The following is a 23304-nucleotide window of genomic DNA, read 5'->3' as shown; positions in this document are numbered from 1 at the left end:
TACATATTTGAGAAAGAATACAAAACATAGGGATTATACCTCATCTTTAAGTTGGGTTTCAACAGTATCTCTCCCATCCCTATTTGACGCAGACACTGAAGGCTGATGATTACACGCTTACGCTTTTTTTTGCAATTTGCTTGGCTTTGAACCAGACTTTTAGTATTATCAGCAACTCGCTTTCCCTTGTCAGTCCTAGATTTGTTCTGACTGTCAATGTTGTAAAAATTAGGCTTCCTTTTCCTGTCTTTCCTAGAAGCGGCCTCCGAAACAGCTACAGGTTCACCAACTGGAGATCTATCACTAGAAGGCAAGTCAGGCTTCTTTTCTGAGGCTTTGTCATTTGTCTTTGAATCTGTCATATTCAAAAAGGGTGTTGCATCATTCATTGAAGAGCTCGGCTTCTCCAATGGAGTATCTGCAGAAGGCACCCCCTTCTCAGCTGGAGTATCTGAAGGAGGCACTTCCTTCTCCACTGGAGTATCTGAAGAGGCACTTCCTTCTCCACTGGAGTATCTGCTGGAGGCACCTCCTTTTCATTATCAACACCTATGTGCAATGAACTACCATCCGCAGCACCATCCCGGGAATGGTCACTTGGTTCAATGTCACAAGGAACATCATTGGAGAAATTACCCAGCTTCTCCATTTGACTGAGGTGTGATAAAGGAGTTCTTTCTTTTCCCGAGATCTTTCTTACCAGGAATGGAGCTTTCAAAAATCAGGGATACCTTGGAGATTCCCGATGGCTTATTTTCATTCTTTGCTTTTCCACCTGTAACTTTTGTCCTTGCCCGTTTCGAGACCATATCTAGAGGATTAACAGACTCGTGTGTATCGTTCTTCTGATAACATGTTGGACATTCCCACTTTCCAGTTGGTATACGCTATATAGGAAAAAAAAATGTCAGTAACAAAAGTAAACTGGATAGGATAAATTGGAAAGGGAAACCCAAACTACAACATGAAAGGTTTAAATGAAAATCGTCAATCCGGTTTTAAATAAAGCAACTATCAGTATACCTTAAGAGAGGATCCAGACACTGAATATGGTATGTACGCGGACAGCTTTCACCAGCAAAGCAAATTTCCACCAAGATCACAAACAACACATTCATAATAGTACTGGATGAAAGCAGATGGAAACAAGAGTCAGAAGCATTTTGAAAAGGCAAATGTATAGAAGCGATAAAGGTCGTGGAAAATACGTAAATCACACAGCAAGGCAATAAATCTCAAATAGCTTTTTTGGTCAGACAATTCTGGCAAGTTGATAGCAAACCTAACAGCTAGAGCTTAGAGGTAACGTACTCATAAAGAATTAACCAAAAAGAGAAAAGCAAGGACAACCAAAACTTTAAGAATACCAAACTAAAGATGCATGTTGGTCTCTTGATCAAGAAGTAAGGGAAATCTTCCTCCTAAACTACAGTTCAAGTCTTGTTTACCATGTAGTTTTACTGCCATAAATTGGAAAAGAAATAAAGAAAAACATAATGAATATACTAACCCCATCATTTCCTTTCTTCTTGCTAGAAGAACGACTTGAAGTGATTTCATTTTTCACTCGACATTTGGGTGAGTCACTCGAGGGTAAATCCAAGGGTTTTGAAGCCTTTTCTTTGCCATTTGACACATCAGGACCAGATGGAAGTTTTCGACGCTTGCGTTTTAAGACCCAGTTTCTGTTAAGCATTTTACTGGACGGTGAACCGTTTTCTTTCATCATTGCATACAGGATTGTACATCTCAAGCCAGAAAATCAGGACTCTCAGGCATCAAACTGATCACATATGCCTGCAAAAGTTTGTTTCTAAGAGCATTAGACATGAACCTGAAGGGAAAAACTAGAACACCTTCCGGAAATAAAGGTAAAGAAAGAAGATTTGAGCATACTGCATGGACAGAAAACATAGTAGGCTATTCAAATAGGAAAAAACTTAAAATTTTAATCTACATTACAACATAGCTCCCTAACCTTCGATCTCGCTTCTACTTTTTCCCTTCGTTTTTTTTAGAGGCATCTTTGACGCTCTTAACTATAAAACAAATGGAAAAGCCACTTTCTTAGGATGAACACATCATAGTGTGCTGGAGATTTCTAATGCATTCACATAGATGACAACTTAGTTAGCTGATTAAATCTTCATTCACTGAACGAGTATCAAACATTGTTTTCGTTGTAGATGATCATTTTTTTTATGAACATGATACTAGCTTGTGAATACCTAGTGTTGCGTAATCGAACATGTAATTGAGGATGCAAAGTAGAATGTTGAAACTAGATCCATGAAACTCATCATAATTAATGTGTAAGAAAGATGAAAGCTACCTCAAAATTAAATGGTGGAAAAGAACACAAGAAATAATAACATTGGGAACACTAAACATGAATTGACCCTACAGAGACCAACATTGACCTAATAATTTCTAGAGAAACACTACAAATAAACCTTAAAACGAAGTTAGCATCAGCCAAAGGAAGATAATTGGCTAATCTAAAAATGAACACTAGGACTAAGTAGCAACGAGGTATACTTTTAATATAGTAGGATTGGTTTAGCAAAAAAAATATGCATCCAAATAAACAGACATGAATACACTACTTGACTAATTTAACAAAAAAGGTAAGCATCACTTCCAGAAATTTTCCAAACTAGGATAAAACGAGACAAGTAGCTGAAATCATAAATTGAAGATGCAGCTAGTGGAATATGAAAGTATAACTTCGTAGGTTCAACACGGTTCATGAATCAAGATTGAAGGTATATAAAGAAACCGAACTTAATTAATTAAAGGACAGTTTAGATTATCAGAAATGCAAGTACATCACTATTACTTGGAAAACACCAACTTCCACAACAATCTGTTTCACACTTATGATTTAAAGCACCAACTTCCACAACAACACAACAATCTATTTCACATATATATATGGGAGATGATTTATAACCAAGCCCTCAAACAGAATCTAATTAACAGGATTACGCCATAGTAAGGCAGGTTAGGGGAAATTATACCATGTTCTTCACTTCCAACATAGATGTAGGCATTTCATTTAGAAATTTATATGGCACTAAAATCCGAGTTAAAATTCAAACCAGATAAGGAAAATAGCACAGTTGCATTTCATTTCCAACATAGATGTATGTGTTTCATTTAGAAATTTATAAGGCACTAAAACCTGAGCTAAAATTCAACCAGATAGGGAAAACAGCACAACTGCAATTAAAGAATCGCTAAAACCTAAATTAAGATTCAACCAGATAAGGAAAACAGCAACAATCACAATTAAAGAATCGCTAAAACCTAAACTAAAATTCAACCAGATAAGGAAAACAGCAACAATCACAATTAAAGAATCGTTAATTTCTATTTCAACAGACCTTAGAATCAAGTAGCAACTAGCAACGCAAATGCTCAGGTCAGTAGAGACTTACTAAAGCCATTCAAATAATTTTGATGAATACTGAAGCCATTCAAATAATCCAAGCCACATTTTTCCTCTTTATCAATCCAGCAGAACAAGCATGTGTTATACAGAAAACAAAACCATCACATGCATGCACAGCTGAATTAAACCATCAATGATCATAACCCTTTCAAAACCCCTCTACCATTTCAATTAGCACCGCCAACACACAATTCAAATCACCTAAAGATCAAACCTTTACAACAAAATCAAGCTAAAACACACAACATTACCACCAATCAAGCAACACCCACATCAAACTAAACAACAAAACACACAAGAATCAGCTCAAATTAAAAATTTAACAGAAAAAACTTAGCAAGTCCCATTCTTTTTTCAAAATGACACCAACCCAGATAAAGATTAACACATACCTGCAGATCAAAACAGATAAAAATCCAATCTTTATATATATCTCAGCTGAATCAAGAACAACAAAGTAAGAAAAGGGTAAAAGGGGAGTAACCCAATTTAGGGTATGAGGTATACAAGAAAGAGAGAGAGAGAGAGAAAGCAAGCGGTAGAAGGCAGACAAAAGATATAAATAGAGAGAAAAGGTTTTAGAGAGAGAGAGAGAGTGCATCCAAATACGGATTCACCGGGGTTATAGGACTTTGGGGGTTACACATCACAACACACACAGCTCAACACAAACACCAAACACTGACATGGCAGGCCAAAGGAGGGGGGAGGGGGGTTAGGGGGGTCTGTTTCTTAGGGGGGGTGGGGTAGGTTTGTGGGAAGCGAGCCAAAGGACATTGCCACTGAGATGATGACACGTGGAGGTCTGAATGGTTGTCCCATTCTCTCTCTTCACACTTTTCATCACACTTCTCTTTGATTCTTGAATGAGAAGAATAGGAGACTGAGAAGAGAGATTAAACAGAATCTGTTGAACCATTCTTGTAATCTCATGTTTATATATGTTTCTGTCATTTCTCTCTCTACAAATTTTTTAATTCTAAATAAATAATATTATATTTTTCTTCAGATACTTCAAACTTACTTCCTTTTTCTTCTCTCTCTATATTTTTTTCATTATAGTCCCCATCAAGTGTTCTCTAAGGCATTTGATGAAAACTTTTATTTTCCACGACTAGACATGAAATTTAAGAAAAATATTTAAATTTTATAATATTATAATACATTTTTAGTCTTGTGACTTTAGGTATGTCGAATAAAATATAAGACGAATAAATTAAAATAGAGAAAATATTATTATTGTTATTTTAGGAATAATCTAATCTAATTAAAAATTAGAGAAATATATCAATGGCCTTTTAAATTTGTCAATAAATTTATTAGATTTTCAAATACAATATATGTTTTGATGTAGCAAGTAAATATATAATAAAGTGAATACTTTCAATTCAAATTTTAGAAAAAAATTATATCAGTGTTTTCAAATGTTTATCATGTTGTCATATCCTTTAATTACATACGTTCATTTTATAATTGAAACACACCCAAGATTTTGCGATTTATTGAGATTGATACGTATAATTAAAAATATAACATATTTATAATTTAATTATGTAACTTTTCAAAAATTTAAACTGAAAGTATCTAACACAGACACCTTATTACATATTCAAGTACTCGATCAACATATCCTAAGTTTAAATATTTAAATAAATTTTATTAATAAATTTAAGAGTTTGTTTATGTATTCCGCCTTCGAGAATATGTCCTTATTTATATATGATATTTGTAGTAGTACCTTTTTTCATATATTGAAAGTTACCTAACATATCATTACGGAGTTGGAGGAGCAATGTAGATAGATCCTTTTGTAAATCTATGATGGTGTTATTTATAGAAAATATACTTGTTTGAAAGTGACTGCACATTTTTCTTGCTTCTGCAATTTTGGGTTATTGGATTATTAAAAAATAAAAAATATTTTTTTAATTTTCAAGTAAAAGTTCTTGCAATTGTTAATATCCTAATTAAAGATGTTTATACTATTACATTTATAGTTTTCACTGTAATAATTTATTTATATCATGCATAAATCATCATTCATTAACATAAGTAAAATAATTATCAATCTCATTAGTCTTAAACAATGTATACACTGTATTAGTAGTAGTAATTAGATATTAATGAAGTTTTCTGTTGATATTAAATATAACAAGACCATAAGGTAGTAAATGTACTTTAAAGCATCAACTAAACAAGAAAATTTGATTGTTCTTGAAAAATTAGTTATATTTTGATATGCACATAATAAATATGGTCATGTCCTTGAATATTATTTTGGCAAATAATAATAATAATTGTGTTTTGACTTGAATATGATTTATTTACTTGTATATTAAATGTTTATTTTTGAAAAAATCAGTCAAATATACGTTACATATCTTAAATGGGTTTTGTATTTGGATTTGCGCTTAGAAATGTGGTCATATTCTTGAACATATTTTGGCAAATAATATTAAGTGTTTTCGACGGAAATCAAATTTATTTACATGTATATTAAATGTTTGTTGACTTTGTTCTTATTTGAAATGAGTCAATTATACATAACATATTTAAAGAATTTTTTTTTATATTTTGATATGCACATAGTAAATGTGGTCATGTCCTTGAATATTTTTTGGCAAATAAAAATAATTATTTTTAAATTTAATTTATTTATATGTATATTAAATATTTTTTTCCTTTTTAAAATGAGTCAACTATACGTTACATATCTTAAATTGAGTTTGTATTTTAGTAATATGGGCATTTACTTGAATATATTTTGGCAAATAATAATAAATGTTTTCAATTGAAATCAAATTTATTTACAAGTATATTAAATATTTAGTCTTATTTGAAATGAGTCAATTATACATTACATATCTAAAGAGCTTTTTTATATTTGGATATGTACAAAGTAAATGTAATGTCTTTGAACATTATTCGATAAATTAAAAAAAAAAATTAATAAAACTTGTTCAAATCTTATATAATGTTTATTTGAAGTTCAAAAACCCAAACAACATGTATTTTCGTTATTGTCTTTTGTGATATCATTAACTACTCACATTTTTGTTGATTTAGGAGTGGAAATATAAGTTGATTTTAAGTATAATATGATTAATAAAATATTTAACTGAAAATAACTAATGCAAAATTAATTAAGCTTTGAATAAATAATAATTTGATATCATTAGCTAACAAATTTGTGATTTGTTTGATTTAATAATGCTCAAAAGTATCGATCTTCTTTTTCACCTTTTTTAAAGAAAATGTTTTTAGTTGCATAGCAAATACACTACAAATTAGTCAAATTTATAACGTGATTAATAAAAAATAAATATCTAATTGCAAATAACTAGTGTAAAGTAAATTACAGTAAAACCTCTATAAATTAATACTCGGTAAATTAATAATCTCTCTAAAGTAATATTTTCCTCCGGTCCCGACTTGGGCCAATGGAAAAAATCACCAATTTCGATAAGATAATAAGATAATATATTTTCAGAAGACCCCTATATAAATATATGGTCCCATTAATATCATAAATTAATAATTCTTTAAAAGTACAAGTATATCTAAGACAATTTACTGAAATTTGATTCTATTGTGTTCTGTTTTTTTAAAAAAATAATAATTTAAATCTTGTTGAAGCTCATTTCTAACTTTTCTTATTGCATCCAAGAGCTCTGGTGTTGTATTTTCAAACTGCATCATTAAATTGTGAAGAGTTTTAGATGTGATAAGTGCTTCCTTACGCGTAACTGGTTCCAAAGGTATAGTATCATCTTCAACTTCATCATCAACATTGTTTTTTTCGATGGTATCCACAATTTATTTTAAGCTCTAGACCTCTCAACATGTATCACTTTTACTCGGATAATCCAACATGTTATTGACATCCATTTTATTGTGATAAGCGAGATCATTAATCATGACCACAAGTTCATGAATGATGTTTTCACAAGTGGGTTCATTCAAATTCTCTGAGATTACATCCCCCAAACGAATTTTACAGTGTCGAAAACAATTTGCTATTGTCTCTTGCTAAACATTTGTTGTCCAAGCAGGGATTGCAAAATTGATAGCATCCAAAACATTAATCTTTACTGGATCAGTTTGTCCCACTTCATAGCCTTCTAATATCCTACGATAAAATTTGTTACGATAATACATCTTGAAAGCTCTTATTATCACAACATCACAAGGTTCAATTTTGGATGTCATGTTGGGTGGCAAGAAAAACAATTCAACATTTTGTAGTCCTTCAATGTTTCTATTATAAGCTGGACAATTATCTACTATAAGCAAAACTCATCTACCATGCATTTTGTGGTCAAACCAACAAATATATTCATCAAAAAGCACACTTGTCATCCATGCTCTTTTGTTTGCACGATAGTGACAATTCAATAAATATGATACATAAATTAGTAATTAAGATACAATGATTTTGATGTATTCGTTGTACTTTATATATAATTTTTTTAATGTGAAAATCAATAAATATGATACATAAATTAGTAAGATATAATGATTTTGATATAATCAAAATTAACCTTCATTAAATCTCAAATCTTCATTAAATCTCAAATCATTCTTTACATTAATAAATATTAATTTATCGATTAAATAATATCTCTATAAAATAATAAAATTTCATGATTCTACCTATATTAGTTTATAGAGGTTTTATTGTATGTGTTGAATAACTAACGATTTGATAGCATTAAATAACAAATTAGTGAATTATTTAGTTTAGGGATAAGGGTCTGCAAAAATATCCCAACTTTGGTCGGATTTGTTGTTGCGATACTAAACTTTCATAAGGACCTATTACCTCCCTAGACTATTTAATACCGTATTTCTTACCCCCTGAACTATCTAGTAGTGTATTTTAAAGGTATATATGTGCCCACGTGGACACATTACTATTTATAATTTTGCATTATTTTTTATGTCCACGTGGGCAAATATATATGTTTAAAATACAGTATTAAATAGTCTAGGGAAGTAATAGGTCCTCATGAAAGTTTAGTATCGCAATAGCAAATCCAACCAAAATTGAGGTATTTTTCAAACCCTTATCCCTTTAGTTTAACTCTAAAATTGTTTGATCTTCTTTGTTAGTTTTTTAAAGATTTTTTTCAAAAACTTTATATATATAGTAAATATAAATATGTTAAAAGTTACTCAGATTTATTTACATGTATGTGAATGATAATTGTTATTTGTAAGAGAGTCAACTACGTGTTACATATCGTAAACAAGTATTTATATTTGAATATCCACATAATAAAAATGAGCACGATCTTATGTATTAGTTGGGCAACTAAAACTAATTATTATTTTAATGAATATACAATTAAATTTAATTCAAATATTACGATTTTTATTTGAAATTTTGAAACTCAAACAACAAGTATCAAAATTTATTAACTATTTATAGCGTTGTTGATTGAATGTATATGTTGATTTAAGTATACTATGATTAATAAAATAAATTTTTTCACCATTGATTAAAGAAAATATGTACATAACTGTTTATTTGTATCAACACTTCATATGTTTACTTTGAATTCACTAATAGGAAAAGAGAAATGATCGGGAAAAAAATTCATTTAGATATAAAGTAAAAAATGTATACTAATTAGTGTATGAAAGCACAATATACAATTTTTTAAACTTTATTTTTCCTTATATGCACATAGTAAATGTGGTCCTATTTTACATGTTACTTTGACAAATAAAGAGAACTCTTTTTTTAAACGGGAATAAATTTGAGTTAGATTAAAACTTATAATTTTAATTGAGCTTAAAAAATTTGAACTAACATAGTTTTTTTTTTTTCATTTATCATCTTTTATGATGTCGTTGACTTCTTTGTCTTGATGATTTACAGGTCAATATATAAATTTGACATCAATAAATAATAAAACAAAAAATTTATTTAATTTACCTCTTGAAATTATTTAATTTTTTTGCTACTTATTAAGAATTTTTTTTTTCATGTATTATAAAATGAGTGAACTATTTAATTTACCTTTTTGTTACCTTTTAAAAATTATTTTTAGATATATCGAAAATGTGTTATAAAATTAACCAAATCTAATTATATTATAATTTTATTCTTTTTGAAAGAGTTAATTATACTTGATGTTTTTTGTTCTTTCCAAAAATCCATATCAAGTGTACAAGTTGAATATAGAACCACTAGACAATATAGAATTGCTAGACATATTATCATTGACCAGATCTTATGGAATTATCTTTGAGAATTCAACTTTACCTATCACATTGATTATTCGAAATAGATTCTGAAATTCTAGTCCATCTACATTATCCTATCTAATTATTGGGGAAATTTTTATCTCATTTGTTATCTGACATATTTGGCTGAATATGAACTTTAATAATCATAACAATATTATTGAGTTTATTTTCACTAATCATGTCATATCTTGCACTATAAAATTTATCTTTTCATTAAACTATCGTTTTAATAGTATATATTTATTAATATCCATATTCAGCGATCACATCACTTTAAACTTAATATTAATGGTTCCTTCAATAATATGGATAACTTGCGAGGCATCAGAGGTGTCACTATGGATGATCTTGATAACCAGAACATTGATTACTACAAAAAATATAAAGGAGTTAATCCAATATACACAAGAAATGCATATTACTTTTTAAATGTTTCTGCAATAAAAATTCTTTCACATAGTGTATAACATATTTCTCATATCAGGTAGGTATTAATTTGAAGGAACTAAGAAATTCGATAATCTGTCATAAGTTCAAAAAAAAAAACATGGTGACATATGTTTTGATAAATTATGCAAGGATAAATTGTACTGCTGAGAACTATATAACTCTTTTGAGCCCTTTGAGTATCACAAAAGTTTGACGGAAGACGAGGAAGAACAAATTACTATTAAACAAGTGTAATTTTGCATTTGTAGTAATCTGGCTAGGTTCGAAAGCATCAATATCTCATATGCAATAGATAATTAAGCTATTATATGTAAAAATATTTTTTTTCACGAAAATAGTAATAATAGTTGAACATCATAAAAGTAAGGATAAATGAATTCGAAATGAAGGTCTGAATTAAAATGTTATGAGCAATAGTATAATACCCTATTATATACATGCTTTGAGTTAATACAAATATCCACGCTTATCACAGGTTAATATCAATACAATTATATGGAATTCAATTATTCTTTTCCCTAACATGCTTATGAAAATTCTATAATTTTACTTTTAAATTATCAAACACGTGCATTATCATAAATATTGATTAATATTATATTTTAATTGTGCCTATAAAGATAGATAAATTTTATTTTTTCTATCAAGTTTGACACAAATGTTTAATGTATACTCGTTTATAAGTTAATTAGTATGTAATTGAATTGTTATCAAGTAGTGAACAATTTATTTAGCAAAAAATACTATAAATTAATTTAAGAATTTGTACCATTTGCAAGTGTTTGGTTTTCAATTTAATAATTTTAGTTTATGATTTCTTAAAAAACTAAAATAGAAAATTATATTTGTAGTGATGTCTTTTATATTAAAAAATGTATTTAATATCGTACGTATTCACTTTTAATCAGTGTAAATAGAGTGAAATTTGAATTTAAGATTGAACTTTGGCCTATGCAAATTTGAAATTGTATGAAATTAAAGTAGAATAATCAAATTACAATAGCTATTTTTCATAAGTCGGGCAGATTAGTAGAATACGAAATTTGAATGTGAAATTATTTTTTAATATCATTTAATCTTATTACTATGACTTTTACATCGTATAATACGAGGAGCAAATAATATATATTAATCAATTTATATTGACTGTATGTACTCCATTCAATACCTCATAATCAACACTGTGATTTTATTTTATTTTAAAGTTAACTTTATGATTTGTTCTCGAATTTTTTACTCGAGTGCTCGTTTGATTTTAATTTATTTTTTATTTTTTACGCAATTACAGTTCTTGCTCTTAATATATATTTTTTCAAATTACTTTAAACTACTTGATTTTCTCAATTAATCTTCACAGTTTTGTTGTTGTCGTGCTCATATTGTACTCGTTTAGCTATTATGCCATGTTTTTGTTTCTTGTTTAATGCTTTCGTAATGATTGAGAAATAATATTCACTCGTATTTTGATGAACTTAACAAAAAGATATTGCGCAACAAATTGTTACAATGCAAGAGTCTTGAATTTTCATAAGCTGACATCTTGGATGATATGAAAAGTGTTCAACATTATTAAGAATGAGCAGTTTATACATAAGAGAAAATTTCAGATTTTTTTGAAGCATACAGAATTGTACGAAAAAAGATATGGTAGATTTTAATTGAAATAATTTAATGTGTTTACAACGTTGTTGAATTAAAACATGTATTTATATTAGGGAAAATGATCTGAAAAATACTCCAACTTTGACCGAAATTGCTGTTACGATACCAAACTTTATGGAAGACTTTTTATCCAGCCCCCTCCACTATTTAATAGTGTATTTAAAAGGTATATATGTGCCCACGTGGACACATTATTATATATAATTATGCAATATTTATGATGTCCACGTGGATATATATATACCTTTAAAATACACTATTAAATAATGTAGGGGTAAAAGGTAATTTCCAAAGTTTGATATCGTTATTGCAATTTCGGTCAAAGTTCGGATATATTTTAGACCCTTTTCCCTTTATATTATGGCTAACCCTCCATGAAAATTTCAGAAGGCAAATTGCCCTTTCTGGCAAACTAGAGAGGAGAAAGATTGATCACTTCTTGTTTATGTATTCTTTCATGACAAGTATTTTGCAAAAAAATCATAATTAAATTATAAACGGTATGTGATCTAAAAAATGGAGTTTAAATGAAAATAGTGAACCAACAAACATGATGATTGTGTATTATGAACCTTATCATAAAAATATGAGTTTCACCAATGATCTACGTCATCTGAACTAAAAGGAACATCAAAATATTTCAGAATGCTACTCATTCTGATACTCATGCTTATTTTCCCTCTTGCTACTGTTTTTATCTTACATAATGCTCATGTTTATTTTCCCTATATTCATTTTGTAGCCCATCATATCATCGACATAAAATAAGCATGTAGCTATTATTTTTATTCACATAATGCCATGTTTACTTTCTCTACCTTCATTGTGATACAAGTGATTTGTTATATTATATGGGGAAAAGGGTAAAAAATGCCCTTAAACTATGTGAAAGGAACAAAAATGTCTTCCGTTTATAATTTGGCTCAAAAATGCCCTTAGCGTTAATATTTTGGTTCAAAAATGCCCTTAAACTATATGAAAGGAACAAAAATGCCATCCGTTTGTAGTTTGGTCCAAAAATGCCCTTACCGTTAATATTTTGGTCCAAAATTGCCCTTATTGTTATTTAATGGGTAAAAAAATGCTCATTTTTCAAATAAATATTTTTTTTAACACATTCTTTTCTAATAATGTTTTTTTTTAAAATTAGCAAATGTTTATCCTACTTCAATTTAGAAAAAAATAAAAAATGAAAATATTTCTTATTTTTTATCGTTATATAAATATAAATTAATGATGGATATACTATAATCTTATATATGACATATATTATATGTCCAAAGGATACATGACGTTATTCTATTTTAATTGATAAAATGAGATTAAGAAGAAAAAATATATTTCCTACCTTTTTATTTGTTAAAGTGATTTTAGAAGAAAGAAAACAAGAATAGTGTTCTTCAATAATATTTTAATTAGGACGAAGATGTGTTTAAAAAGAAAAAATATATATTTATTCGGAAAAGGGCATTTTTGACCCATTTTGTAACTATAGGGGCATTTCTGGACCAAAGTATTGACGGTAAGGGCATTTTTGAGCCAAACTATAAAGGGATGGCATTTTTGTTCCTTTCACATAGTTTAAGGGCATTTTTGAACCAAAGTATTAACGCTAAGGGCATTTTTGAGCCAAACTATAAACGAAGGGCATTTTTGTTCCTTTCACATAGTTTAAGGGCATTTTTGACCCTTTTCCCTATTATATATTATATAGAGAGAAGAATTAAAAACATCTCTAAACTTGGCACAAATTATTAGTTTCGTGCCTGAATTATTGATAGTCTTAAAAACACCCCTCTACTTGACTAACTGAAGTTAAAGTCACCCCCGATACACTCTCGATATGCCACATGGCATAACAAGTGGTCTCAAATTCTTGTAGGGACATGAAGTTCTTAATAAAAAAATCGAGAGAAGTGTTGAAAACATCTCTAAACTTGACAAGAATTTAGGGGTGTATTTCACTAATGTTGCAAGATTGAGGGTGTATTTAACTTCAGTTAGTCAAGTAAATGAGTGTTTTTAAGACTGTCAATTATTCAGAGATGAAACTAATAATTTGTACCAAATTTAAGGGTGTTTTCGATACTTCTCTGTGTTATAAATAAAATATAAAATATAACTTTGACAAACGAATGAAATTATGTTTGGAGTTCAACTACCACAACAAAAAGTATTCTTCTTTTTGTGACAGAATTTAGACGGACCATTCCAAATTTTGAGTAAAAAATCTGACTAAAGTGCAAGGTTTATAGAATTACAAGGACTTAACGTGTAATAAACGGTAGTTGCATTCGTGACGCGTGTGATGCTTCATATTTTTCCATTGACGAAATTACCCCTTCGCAAAACTTTCTCAAGCCAATAGAAACCATTGGGTGGGAATAAGACATGTCCAAAAGGTACAACATGTTAAGCTACAAAGTACAACCGTTTAAGACAGCATTAGGAAGCGAAAGGGCATTTCAATTCACAATCTTTGCAAACCCTCCATTGACTCTCAAGTGGTAGTGATGAAGAAAATCTCTCCCAAAATCTCCGCTACTTCCCCGCCGGTACTCCGCCGTCGCTCCGTTCTTCTCCGGTGACCATTCGATGATACCGATGTTCAGATAACAAGTATGAACAATCTTATAAAGATGTGCTTTTTTTTATGATTGATTTTTTGTCTTTGTTGTTTGGGAGCTGAATTGTTCCTTTTTTGGTTTAGTCATGATATGTTCAGCGTTGATTGAGTAGTTTTTGGTTCTGGATTTGGTTTGATTGTACTGGAAATTTAGGTTCTCTGAATTCCGTTCTGTGGTTGTTGATTGATGTTGTTGCTTTATTAGCTGGATCCTGAGCTTCGAACTTGATCTTAGCTCATGTGTACTAAGAATGATTTCAGATCTTTTGGCATAATATGAAATTAGTCAGGAGAACTGTTTTTGTACATTTACTAGTGTGAAAGATTTGAACTTTTTGGATTATGTGAAGTATTTGTATTATGATTTATAGATCAGTAGAAAATGTAGTGAACCTCTACTGCTAGAGAATCCAAAATTTTTGAACTTCGAAATTAGAATGGTACCGATGATGGGTTACAATTGGTGAGGATTCATAAAGACAACTCGAAATATCTTGTGGTTGTTGTTATTTTTGTATTTGTATCATGATTGGTGATTAATTGAATAGATGTTGCGTTTCTGTTTAAGACGGCTGGTGATTATTTTTTCTAAGTTATCTTCACAGGCCAACATAATATGATTCCATTAATGTGGATCACTTAGGACTGTTGAAATCACTGCTTAACTAGGTTTTACATTTCCTTGGACATGGATCATGTTAAGCCTTTTCTAACCTTTCTTGTTAAACATTCTCTGATGAAGCATTGCTTTCTGTGTTTGCAGCTTCTGTTTCTTTACCCAACTGCAAGATCACGGTATGCATGTAGAAGTTGTGTGAGTGTAGTGTAATAAGGAATCAGTTTTTTCCTTCTTTCATTACAAGGATCAGCTGTTAAAATGTGATCATGATACACTTGCAAAAAGTTCAGTAAGGCTGAATAAGTAAGAAATTAGTTATATCTCATTTCTCTTTGGAACAGTCCTTTTAGGCTGTGAATGTTGAGGATTGTCTAATGGATAGAAATGTTGGAAAAGGCATGATGGGACAGCAGAACTATGAACAAGGCCGCTATGGCTCCGTGGAGACTAGAAATGAGGTCATTGGTTCTACAAATCAGAGATTCTTCCAGGATCCATCCAGTTCTATTAATACTAACATAAGACCTCCTGATTCCACTGTACCTGTTGGAGCTAGGCCTGTAAATTATTCTATTCAGACTGGTGAGGAGTTTTCTTTGGAATTCATGCGGGGGGTTAACCCTAAGCAGCATCTCGTTCCACATGCATCTGGTGGGGCTACTGGTGCAACTTCTTATATGGACCTGAAGGACATACTTGGAATATCTCATACAGGTTCTGAAAGCGGATCAGATATCTCCATGATTGCCTCAATGGGAAAAGGTCGAGATCAAAATCATGAGAGATCTAGGACTTCTGCAAATGATGAGAAATCCTGCCACCAAGTTGCACAATCTGTGGCCAGAACCTCATCAAGAAATAACAACATCCGTGGGTATCAAAGTCATTTATCTTCTAGATCTAGCACATCAGGAAAGTTGAGGTTTCTCTGCAGTTTTGGCGGTAGAATTATGCCTCGTCCAAGTGATAGAAAACTTAGATATGTTGGAGGTGATACACATCTCACTCGGGTCAGTAAGGATATTTCTTATGACGAGCTTATGCAGAAGATGTTGACAATATATAGTAATGTGCATACAGTAAAATATCAGCTTCCTGGTGAGGATCTTGATGCATTGGTGTCAGTTTCTTGTGATGAGGATGTGCAGAATATGATAGAGGAATGTCATGTTCAAGAAGGTGATGGATCACACAAACTGCGAATTTTTCTCTTCTCTAACAGTGACTTGGATGATGCTCAAGCTGGTGTTGAGAATGTTGAGGGAGATCTAGAGATGCAGTATGTTGTTGCTGTCAATGGCATGGACTTCGGGTCTAGAAGAAACTCAATTGCTCTGGCAAGTGCTTCAGGAAATAATCTCGATGAGTTTCTTAGTTTAACAATTGGTCAGGAGAATGGTCGAGTTGCTGCTGATGCTTCTCATCCAGTGGCTGGTGTGCCTCTAACTGGTCAATCTGCTCATGTGATGGAGTCAAGTTCATTACATGCCTTTGACTCCAAGCAACAAGGGTACCATGGTCAAACTATTCATCATGGCGGTGCTGAATGGAGACCTTTACCCCCTTCCATGCCTGTTGACAACTTCCAAAATTTAGATGCCAAAAACACTGGTTTGCTGCAGTATGGGCATGATCCTCATCCACCTAACTCCTCACAACTTGGAGATAACTTTGTTGTTAGTTCTAGCCACAGTTACCTGAATGGGGATGGAGGTTCAACTCACGAACAGCCATATAGAAGTTCACATATGAACGGCCAAGAAGCACCAGCTGAAGTGGTAAAAATGAAAAGAGACACCTCTTTCCAGAAGAAAGTTGAACTTGCTAAAGATCAATCTCTGGAAAAGGAAGTGCTTAAGGAGGCAAAGATGAAAAGAGAAAACTCTGCACAGAAATTGAATGAACCTGAGAAAATGCGGTCGGTGGAAACTGAAAAAGCTGTTTCCTTGAATTCACTTGTTAGTTCTGCTCCAAGTCACGTTTCCCGAGTTGAAGCATCAAATTCTGCTGCTACGGCAGTTCCTGGAAATTCTGTCGTGCCATCTAAAATTAATGAGAAGAGTCAGGAACAAGTGCAAGGCACAGTGTCTCTTGGATCTGTTCAAGAAGAAAAACCCGATGGATATAGTGAAGATAGCCACTTTTCGGCATCTGGTAGAACTTTGAACGCAGGCTATGGTGACTCTGAAGTATGCCCATATGACCTTAGCTACGAGCCACCTTCAATGCCTCCACGAGTTTTTTGTTCTGAACGTTTGCCCAGGGAACAGGCTGGCCTAAATCGCTTGTCCAAATCTGATGATTCCTCTGCTGCACAGTTCATAATGACCCACGCACACTCTGAAGGCAGCCAGCAGATCCTGGAATCAGTTGATAAATTACATGATGTTGGGAGATTTATACAGTCCGATAAGAATCTGTCTGCTAATCAACCTGTTACCGAAGAGAAAAAGGTTGAACATCAGCAGTCTATAGAGTTAGGTGACAATGCCAAGGGAGTTCATTCAAAAGTCGGTCAAGATGTTTCTGAAGCAAATCTTGAGAAGCCCGAACTGAAAGCAGCAACTTATGCCGATAAAGTGAAATCTGGACCTAGTAATCCTATCACTAGCAATAATGTTCATGACGTATCTGCTTCCAAGCCAACAGAGCTTCATTGGGGTGATGCAGCTGCAAATAGACCAGAGGAAAATAAAGCTATAGGGCAAACACAGCCTCTAGCTGAGAGAGAGCCTCAAATTGCAGCAGCAGCCACAGGGAAGCCATCTGCTACCAGTGGCTCTCCTGAGCATGGTGACATTCTTATTGACATTAATGACCACTATCCCCGAGAGTTCCTCTCTGATATTTTTTCCAAAGCTAAAATAATGGGTGATTCATCAGTGCCAGCTCTACTGCGTGCTGATGGAACTGGTTTGAGTTTAAATATGGAGAACCATGAACCAAAGCGCTGGTCTTATTTTCAAAAGTTTGTCCGAGATGATTATGTCAGAAAAGACGTGTCTCTGATAGACCAAGATCATCTGAGTCTCTCTTCTTCTCGTGCAAATGTTGATGATGGAGCATCCATGGATTATGGTTATCCTCCTTTTAAGGGCGGTGGAGCTATGATAGACCATATGGACTCCCGAATGAATATTGAAGGTGATATTCAACATCCATCGCGCGATGATGTTGGACCATCCACCATGAATGTGCCTTCAGACTACAATCCTACTCAAACCACAGGCATCCAAAGCATTCAGTATGACGGTGCAATGCATTCAAAAATACCCGAATCCGATTATCAGGTATTCTTTTTGAATTGTTGAGACTTCTAGCAGTGTAATTATGCTTCAGGTTATATTGTTGTCTCTTATTTTCTGAACTCGTACAAATGTGATTAAAAAACCGTTTCATTGTACTTGAAGGATGAGAACCAAGAAGTTCAGGATACTGGTTTTCCACTCATCGATCTCTCTATGGGAGGTTTTGATCCAAACTCATTGCAGGTATTGTGGACTTGAGCCCTCGTAAGTATCATAGATCTGGCATATCTTGAAGTATGTATACTATTTTGATGGGTGAGTCTTAGGCGAATGAGTGATGCAGGCAACCAAAGGTAGCATAGGTCACAGCCAATAACAGTTCTTCATGCCAAAAGTATGGGATAAATTCAAGTTCTGATTTTCTGCCTAAAAATCCTTATATGACAATAAGTTTGACATGAAGGCTAGAAATTTGTGGTTATTGATGGTTTGTTGAACTATGTTGGGAGCTCAACATATCTTCACTTCTCGAGTCCTATCTGCTACATTATTGCTTTGCTTGGGGAGGAGGGGGGTTTTGGTTCATATACATGGCTTGCTCCTTTGTATCTTGAACTTATGCATTATTTAATGCAGAAATGAAGAGACTATTTGTAACTTGTTGCTTTAATTAGAGATGAGGGTTTTTTGCATTTATATGCATGACTTGCTCGGCATCTTCAGTTTATGCATTTGATGCAGATCTTGATTTTGTTTTCTTACTTTTACCAATCAAGAATTGTTGAAATGGAATACATTTTTGAATTCACTGTTCCAGATTTCTGTTTGGTGAGTTGCATGTTCAACTAGATTACCCTTTTAGTTAAGCTGTAATAAGTACATGCAGCTGTAATTTGAGTCAGTTTTTGTACTCAACTTGTTTTTTTTATCCCTCACAGATTATCAAGAATGAAGATCTTGAGGAGTTGAGGGAATTAGGTTCTGGAACATTTGGAACTGTTTACCATGGAAAATGGAGAGGAACTGATGTTGCCATAAAGAGAATCAAGAAAAGTTGTTTCACAGGCCGCTCATCAGAGCAGGAGAGACTGGTGAGCGTCTTTGGATACGTGTAATTATGTCTGCCACAATATAATCAATCAGCACCTGTTTTCCTGACTCATCAGCTTGAACTCCAACTTTGTAATTTGTATGACCAAAGTTGTATAAACATGTTTTCGCTTGCATTGTTATTCTTCATGCTGTATCTTTGTGTTGCTCTGCTTGCTGTTTCTGCTGTTCCGTGAGACCGTGTACAAACTAACTTAAGGTTTACAAACTTACACATTGTTGCAAAATATATGTTGGACCATTTTAGTCAATTTTATAGTAGTATAGAAGTAGATGTTGAGCAAATTTCATTGTAGTTCAGAAATCTAATTCTGTTTTGATTAAATTTAAACCTGTAGAAGTGTATTAGTTCATATATTTGTCATGCTTTGAGGTTTTTTTTATACTAGCATTTTTGTAATGGAATCAATGAACTATTTCCAGACTCTAGAGTTTTGGCGTGAAGCTGAAATTCTTTCAAAGCTTCATCATCCAAATGTGGTGGCATTTTATGGTGTAGTGCAAGATGGGCCAGGGGGAACTCTTGCAACATTAACAGAATTCATGGTGAATGGGTCTCTCAGACATGTTTTGCTTTGCAAGGATAGGTGTTATTTCAAACCTTTCAACCTTTATATTATTTCAATTTATATCTAGCTCTGCTTTGGTGTTTCCTTATGACAAAACTTCTTACTTTCTGCCTATTCTGACTTACCAGACACCTAGATCGCCGCAAGAAGCTCATAATTGCAATGGATGCTGCATTTGGAATGGAATATCTGCATTCAAAGAATATTGTACATTTTGATTTGAAATGTGACAATTTGCTTGTCAACTTAAAAGATCCTTCTCGACCCATCTGTAAGGTGTGTACAAGTATATAATGGTTTTAATTTAATATTTTAGAAGGAAAAAAAGGTCTGATGATTGTAATCACTAGCTGATATATTAGCATATCTAGGAGCACCTTTCTTTTTATTGATAATTCATGTAATGATCTTAAGAGTGCCTTTGAACTGCAAATACTTTCCTTCGCAACTTACTTTGTTATTCACTCATCATGATCATGAGTAACAAGTTTCTATTGACAGAAAATTCATTTCATCAAGAAATGAACAATAAAATGTTGTGTAGGATCAAGCAAAACTAAAAAACAAGATCATGTCAATTTATTGTAGGTTGGTGATTTTGGACTTTCAAAAATAAAGAGAAATACGTTGGTCACTGGTGGTGTTAGGGGAACCCTTCCATGGATGGCTCCCGAGTTATTGAATGGTAGCAGTAATAAGGTTTCTGAGAAGGTAAGATTTCAGATTCTAATCTTTACATTGACATATCCAAATCTGATATGAATACATTTTTGTTTCTTTTTGTGGCATGGGGATTGGGAGAGCATATTTCGTGCTGATCAACCCAAATTTCTATTATTAAATTTTCATGCTAGTCCCCTTTTAATTTGTGATGGTAGTAAGTGCGTTGATGCTTCTCTCTATCTGTTTTCCAAACCTTCGAAATCATTTGGATGGCCTGTTCTCTGTCATTTTCTGTCTATTAAATATCTGCAGTCGATAACTTCTCCTTTTGTTTTTCTATGCTCTCGCCAATTTCCTTACTGGTAATCTTTGTTTGGCAATCAAGTTGATAAGGACTTTAATGCATAGATCCATGTAAAGATATGACACCTAGGCCTAATTCAACCCCAAAAGCTAGCTCATGAGGGGAGGATTGCCCAAACGCCACATAAGGAGACCACCAGTCCATTTTCCAACCAATTTGGGACTTTTACCCACTCTAATACCCCCTTCACGCCCAAGCCCAACTGGAGCGTGGTCCGGGACCCCAAACGGGGATGGACCTAGCTCTGATACCATGTATAGTTATGGCACCTGGGCCTAACACAACCCCAAAAACTAGCTCATGAGGGGAGAATTGCCCAAGTCCATATAAGGAGATCACCCATCCATTCCCCAACTACTGTGAGACTTTTACCCACTCTTACAGTACAAGAGATCTGAGAATTTAAATCAACCAGTATGAATTATTTTCCTTGGTTAACAATATTTGTCGTTTTTCTGATATTTGCGGGTTCCTTAATTTTCTTTTTTTCCCCATAAAGGAAATAGGGTTATTAGGTGGTATATCATATGTATATGTATTTCATTGTCTGAGTGACATTATTGAAACTTTGCAGGTTGATGTTTTTTCCTTTGGGATTGTGCTCTGGGAAATTCTGACTGGCGAGGAACCCTATGCTAATATGCATTATGGAGCAATTATAGGTTTGCCTTACTCAATCCTCATTTTATCTTTGTCTCTTGCTGTTCAGTACTGTCATCTTCTTTTATTGCCTTCTTGACATGAAATAAAGCTGCTTTCAAAATTAAACGAGTGAGTGAGGAGTGTGAGCTCAATTAACAGCAAAAAGCAACAATAACCAATTTTTTTGACTGGAAGAAAAAACTGCATAAAAGTGTAATGCATAAAGTCAGGTATATTTAATATTCATCCCCAAACGACAGAATGGTCGTTTTTATATTTAATTAAGAGAGGTTTAGTCTCTTCAAGGACCAACACGTTGAATGACGTTGATGCACTTAAGAGTCAGATGTCGATACTCTAGCTGAAAGGCACTTAGAAAAGCAATTTAATGAAGATAAATAGAAGCATAGCAAGTTTAATTGCTTCTAGTTTCTACTTCTCGAGTGCCACCAATCTTTTTGAAAGCCTTTTGGAATGTTGAGCGTGGCTGAACATACAGTAAAATCTGTAATGGAACACTTTTTGCTTCCCTTAGTCCCATCTCATCCATAGAATGCCAAAGGTGTTTCTCAGGGTAATTCTATCGGTCCTCCCATACTGAACTAGGATGCGTAGCAACTGTCATAAAACCTTCACGTCGTTTATTTATTAATTAACATAGCCAGGAATTATGAGAGCTAGAGTTGGAGTTCAGGAACTCATGCCTCCTGATATCTCATGTTATATGCAGGTGGTATAGTCAACAACACCTTGAGACCACCCGTTCCGAGCTTCTGCGATCCTGAGTGGAGAATTCTTATGGAACAGTGCTGGGCTCCAGACCCTTCTGTTCGGCCATGCTTCACCGAAATTGCCAGACGTTTGCGTGCTATGTCTGCGGCATGCCCAACAAGACCACAAGCTCATCCACCTCAAAACCAACAGCCTAAGTAATCTGCATTCCTGCCTCGATATTCTACAAGAAGGATAATGAATATATCTGTATCATATTTAGTGGGGGAGAATTGCCTTCTTCAGGGTGTGAAATAACATTGTCGTTAAACTAATGATCGACAGAGTATATATATATATTATTCCAGAGAAGCATAAAAAAAAATCATGATATATTGCAACTTGTAAAGCATCATCATTTGTATCTAAAAGTGGAACTCTTTGGCCTACGAAAGAGACTGATGTTGGTTCTTGAGATTAAAAGAGTTTCAGCTTTTTCAATTTTTTGTATAGTAAAGCGAAGACGTTTAATCCCACCAATTATTTGGGTTTTTGCTCTGTTGGAATTAAGAACATTCTATCCCAGAACAAAATTTTCTTATGATTGCCTAAATGTTTTTTTTTTCTTTTGACAATCACTTATCAAAGTTTTAATATCATTAGAATGCTCACTTAATATTCAGATGAAGGAAACAATATTTAGAAAAGATTCTATAAAAATATGCATTTTTTGTATATGAAAAATATATTAAAAGTGGAGTATATATGATTGGTTTGATTCAGTTTTAGTTCACCCTTTACTTTTTGGTTGAAGGGAGGAAACAAAGAAGTTCAGAGAAGAGCAGTGGAAAGGTTAAAGGGAGGACCATTATATGGCATGGTCCACTCTTGGCTAAGCTCTTTGGCATTAATGAAGGTTAAAGGGAGGACC

The 23304-nt window shown here is 32.8% G+C and overlaps 2 protein-coding genes across 2 annotated transcripts in view; one reads left to right on the top strand and one right to left on the bottom strand.

Moving 5' to 3' along the window:
• Window positions 1-4163, bottom strand: part of LOC125836546 (protein CHROMATIN REMODELING 4-like) — a 36483-nt gene extending 32320 nt beyond the window's left edge. The window contains 2 exon segments of the mRNA XM_049515722.1: window positions 1511-1797; window positions 3847-4163. Coding sequence (XP_049371679.1) covers window positions 1511-1729 — 219 coding nt within the window. The 5' untranslated portion in view covers window positions 1730-1797; window positions 3847-4163.
• Window positions 4164-14336: 10173 nt separating this feature from the next.
• LOC125836547 (uncharacterized) lies at window positions 14337-22856 on the top strand. The gene is made up of 9 exons (XM_049515723.1): window positions 14337-14440; window positions 15211-18356; window positions 18477-18557; window positions 19253-19405; window positions 19848-20011; window positions 20122-20269; window positions 20582-20704; window positions 21595-21682; window positions 22393-22856. Exons 2-9 carry the CDS (start codon window positions 15441-15443, stop codon window positions 22593-22595), a joined length of 3876 nt encoding a protein of 1291 aa, XP_049371680.1. The 5' UTR covers window positions 14337-14440; window positions 15211-15440; the 3' UTR covers window positions 22596-22856.
• The last annotated feature ends 448 nt before the right edge of the window (window positions 22857-23304 follow it).

The sequence above is a fragment of the Solanum verrucosum genome, unplaced genomic scaffold, assembly GCF_900185275.1.
Source record: "Solanum verrucosum unplaced genomic scaffold, falcon-dt-bn FXZP01000278.1, whole genome shotgun sequence".
Classification (NCBI taxonomy): Eukaryota; Viridiplantae; Streptophyta; class Magnoliopsida; order Solanales; family Solanaceae; genus Solanum; species Solanum verrucosum.
The sequence above is the reverse complement of the archived record's forward strand: the minus strand, read 5'-3'. Positions and strand labels throughout refer to the sequence as shown.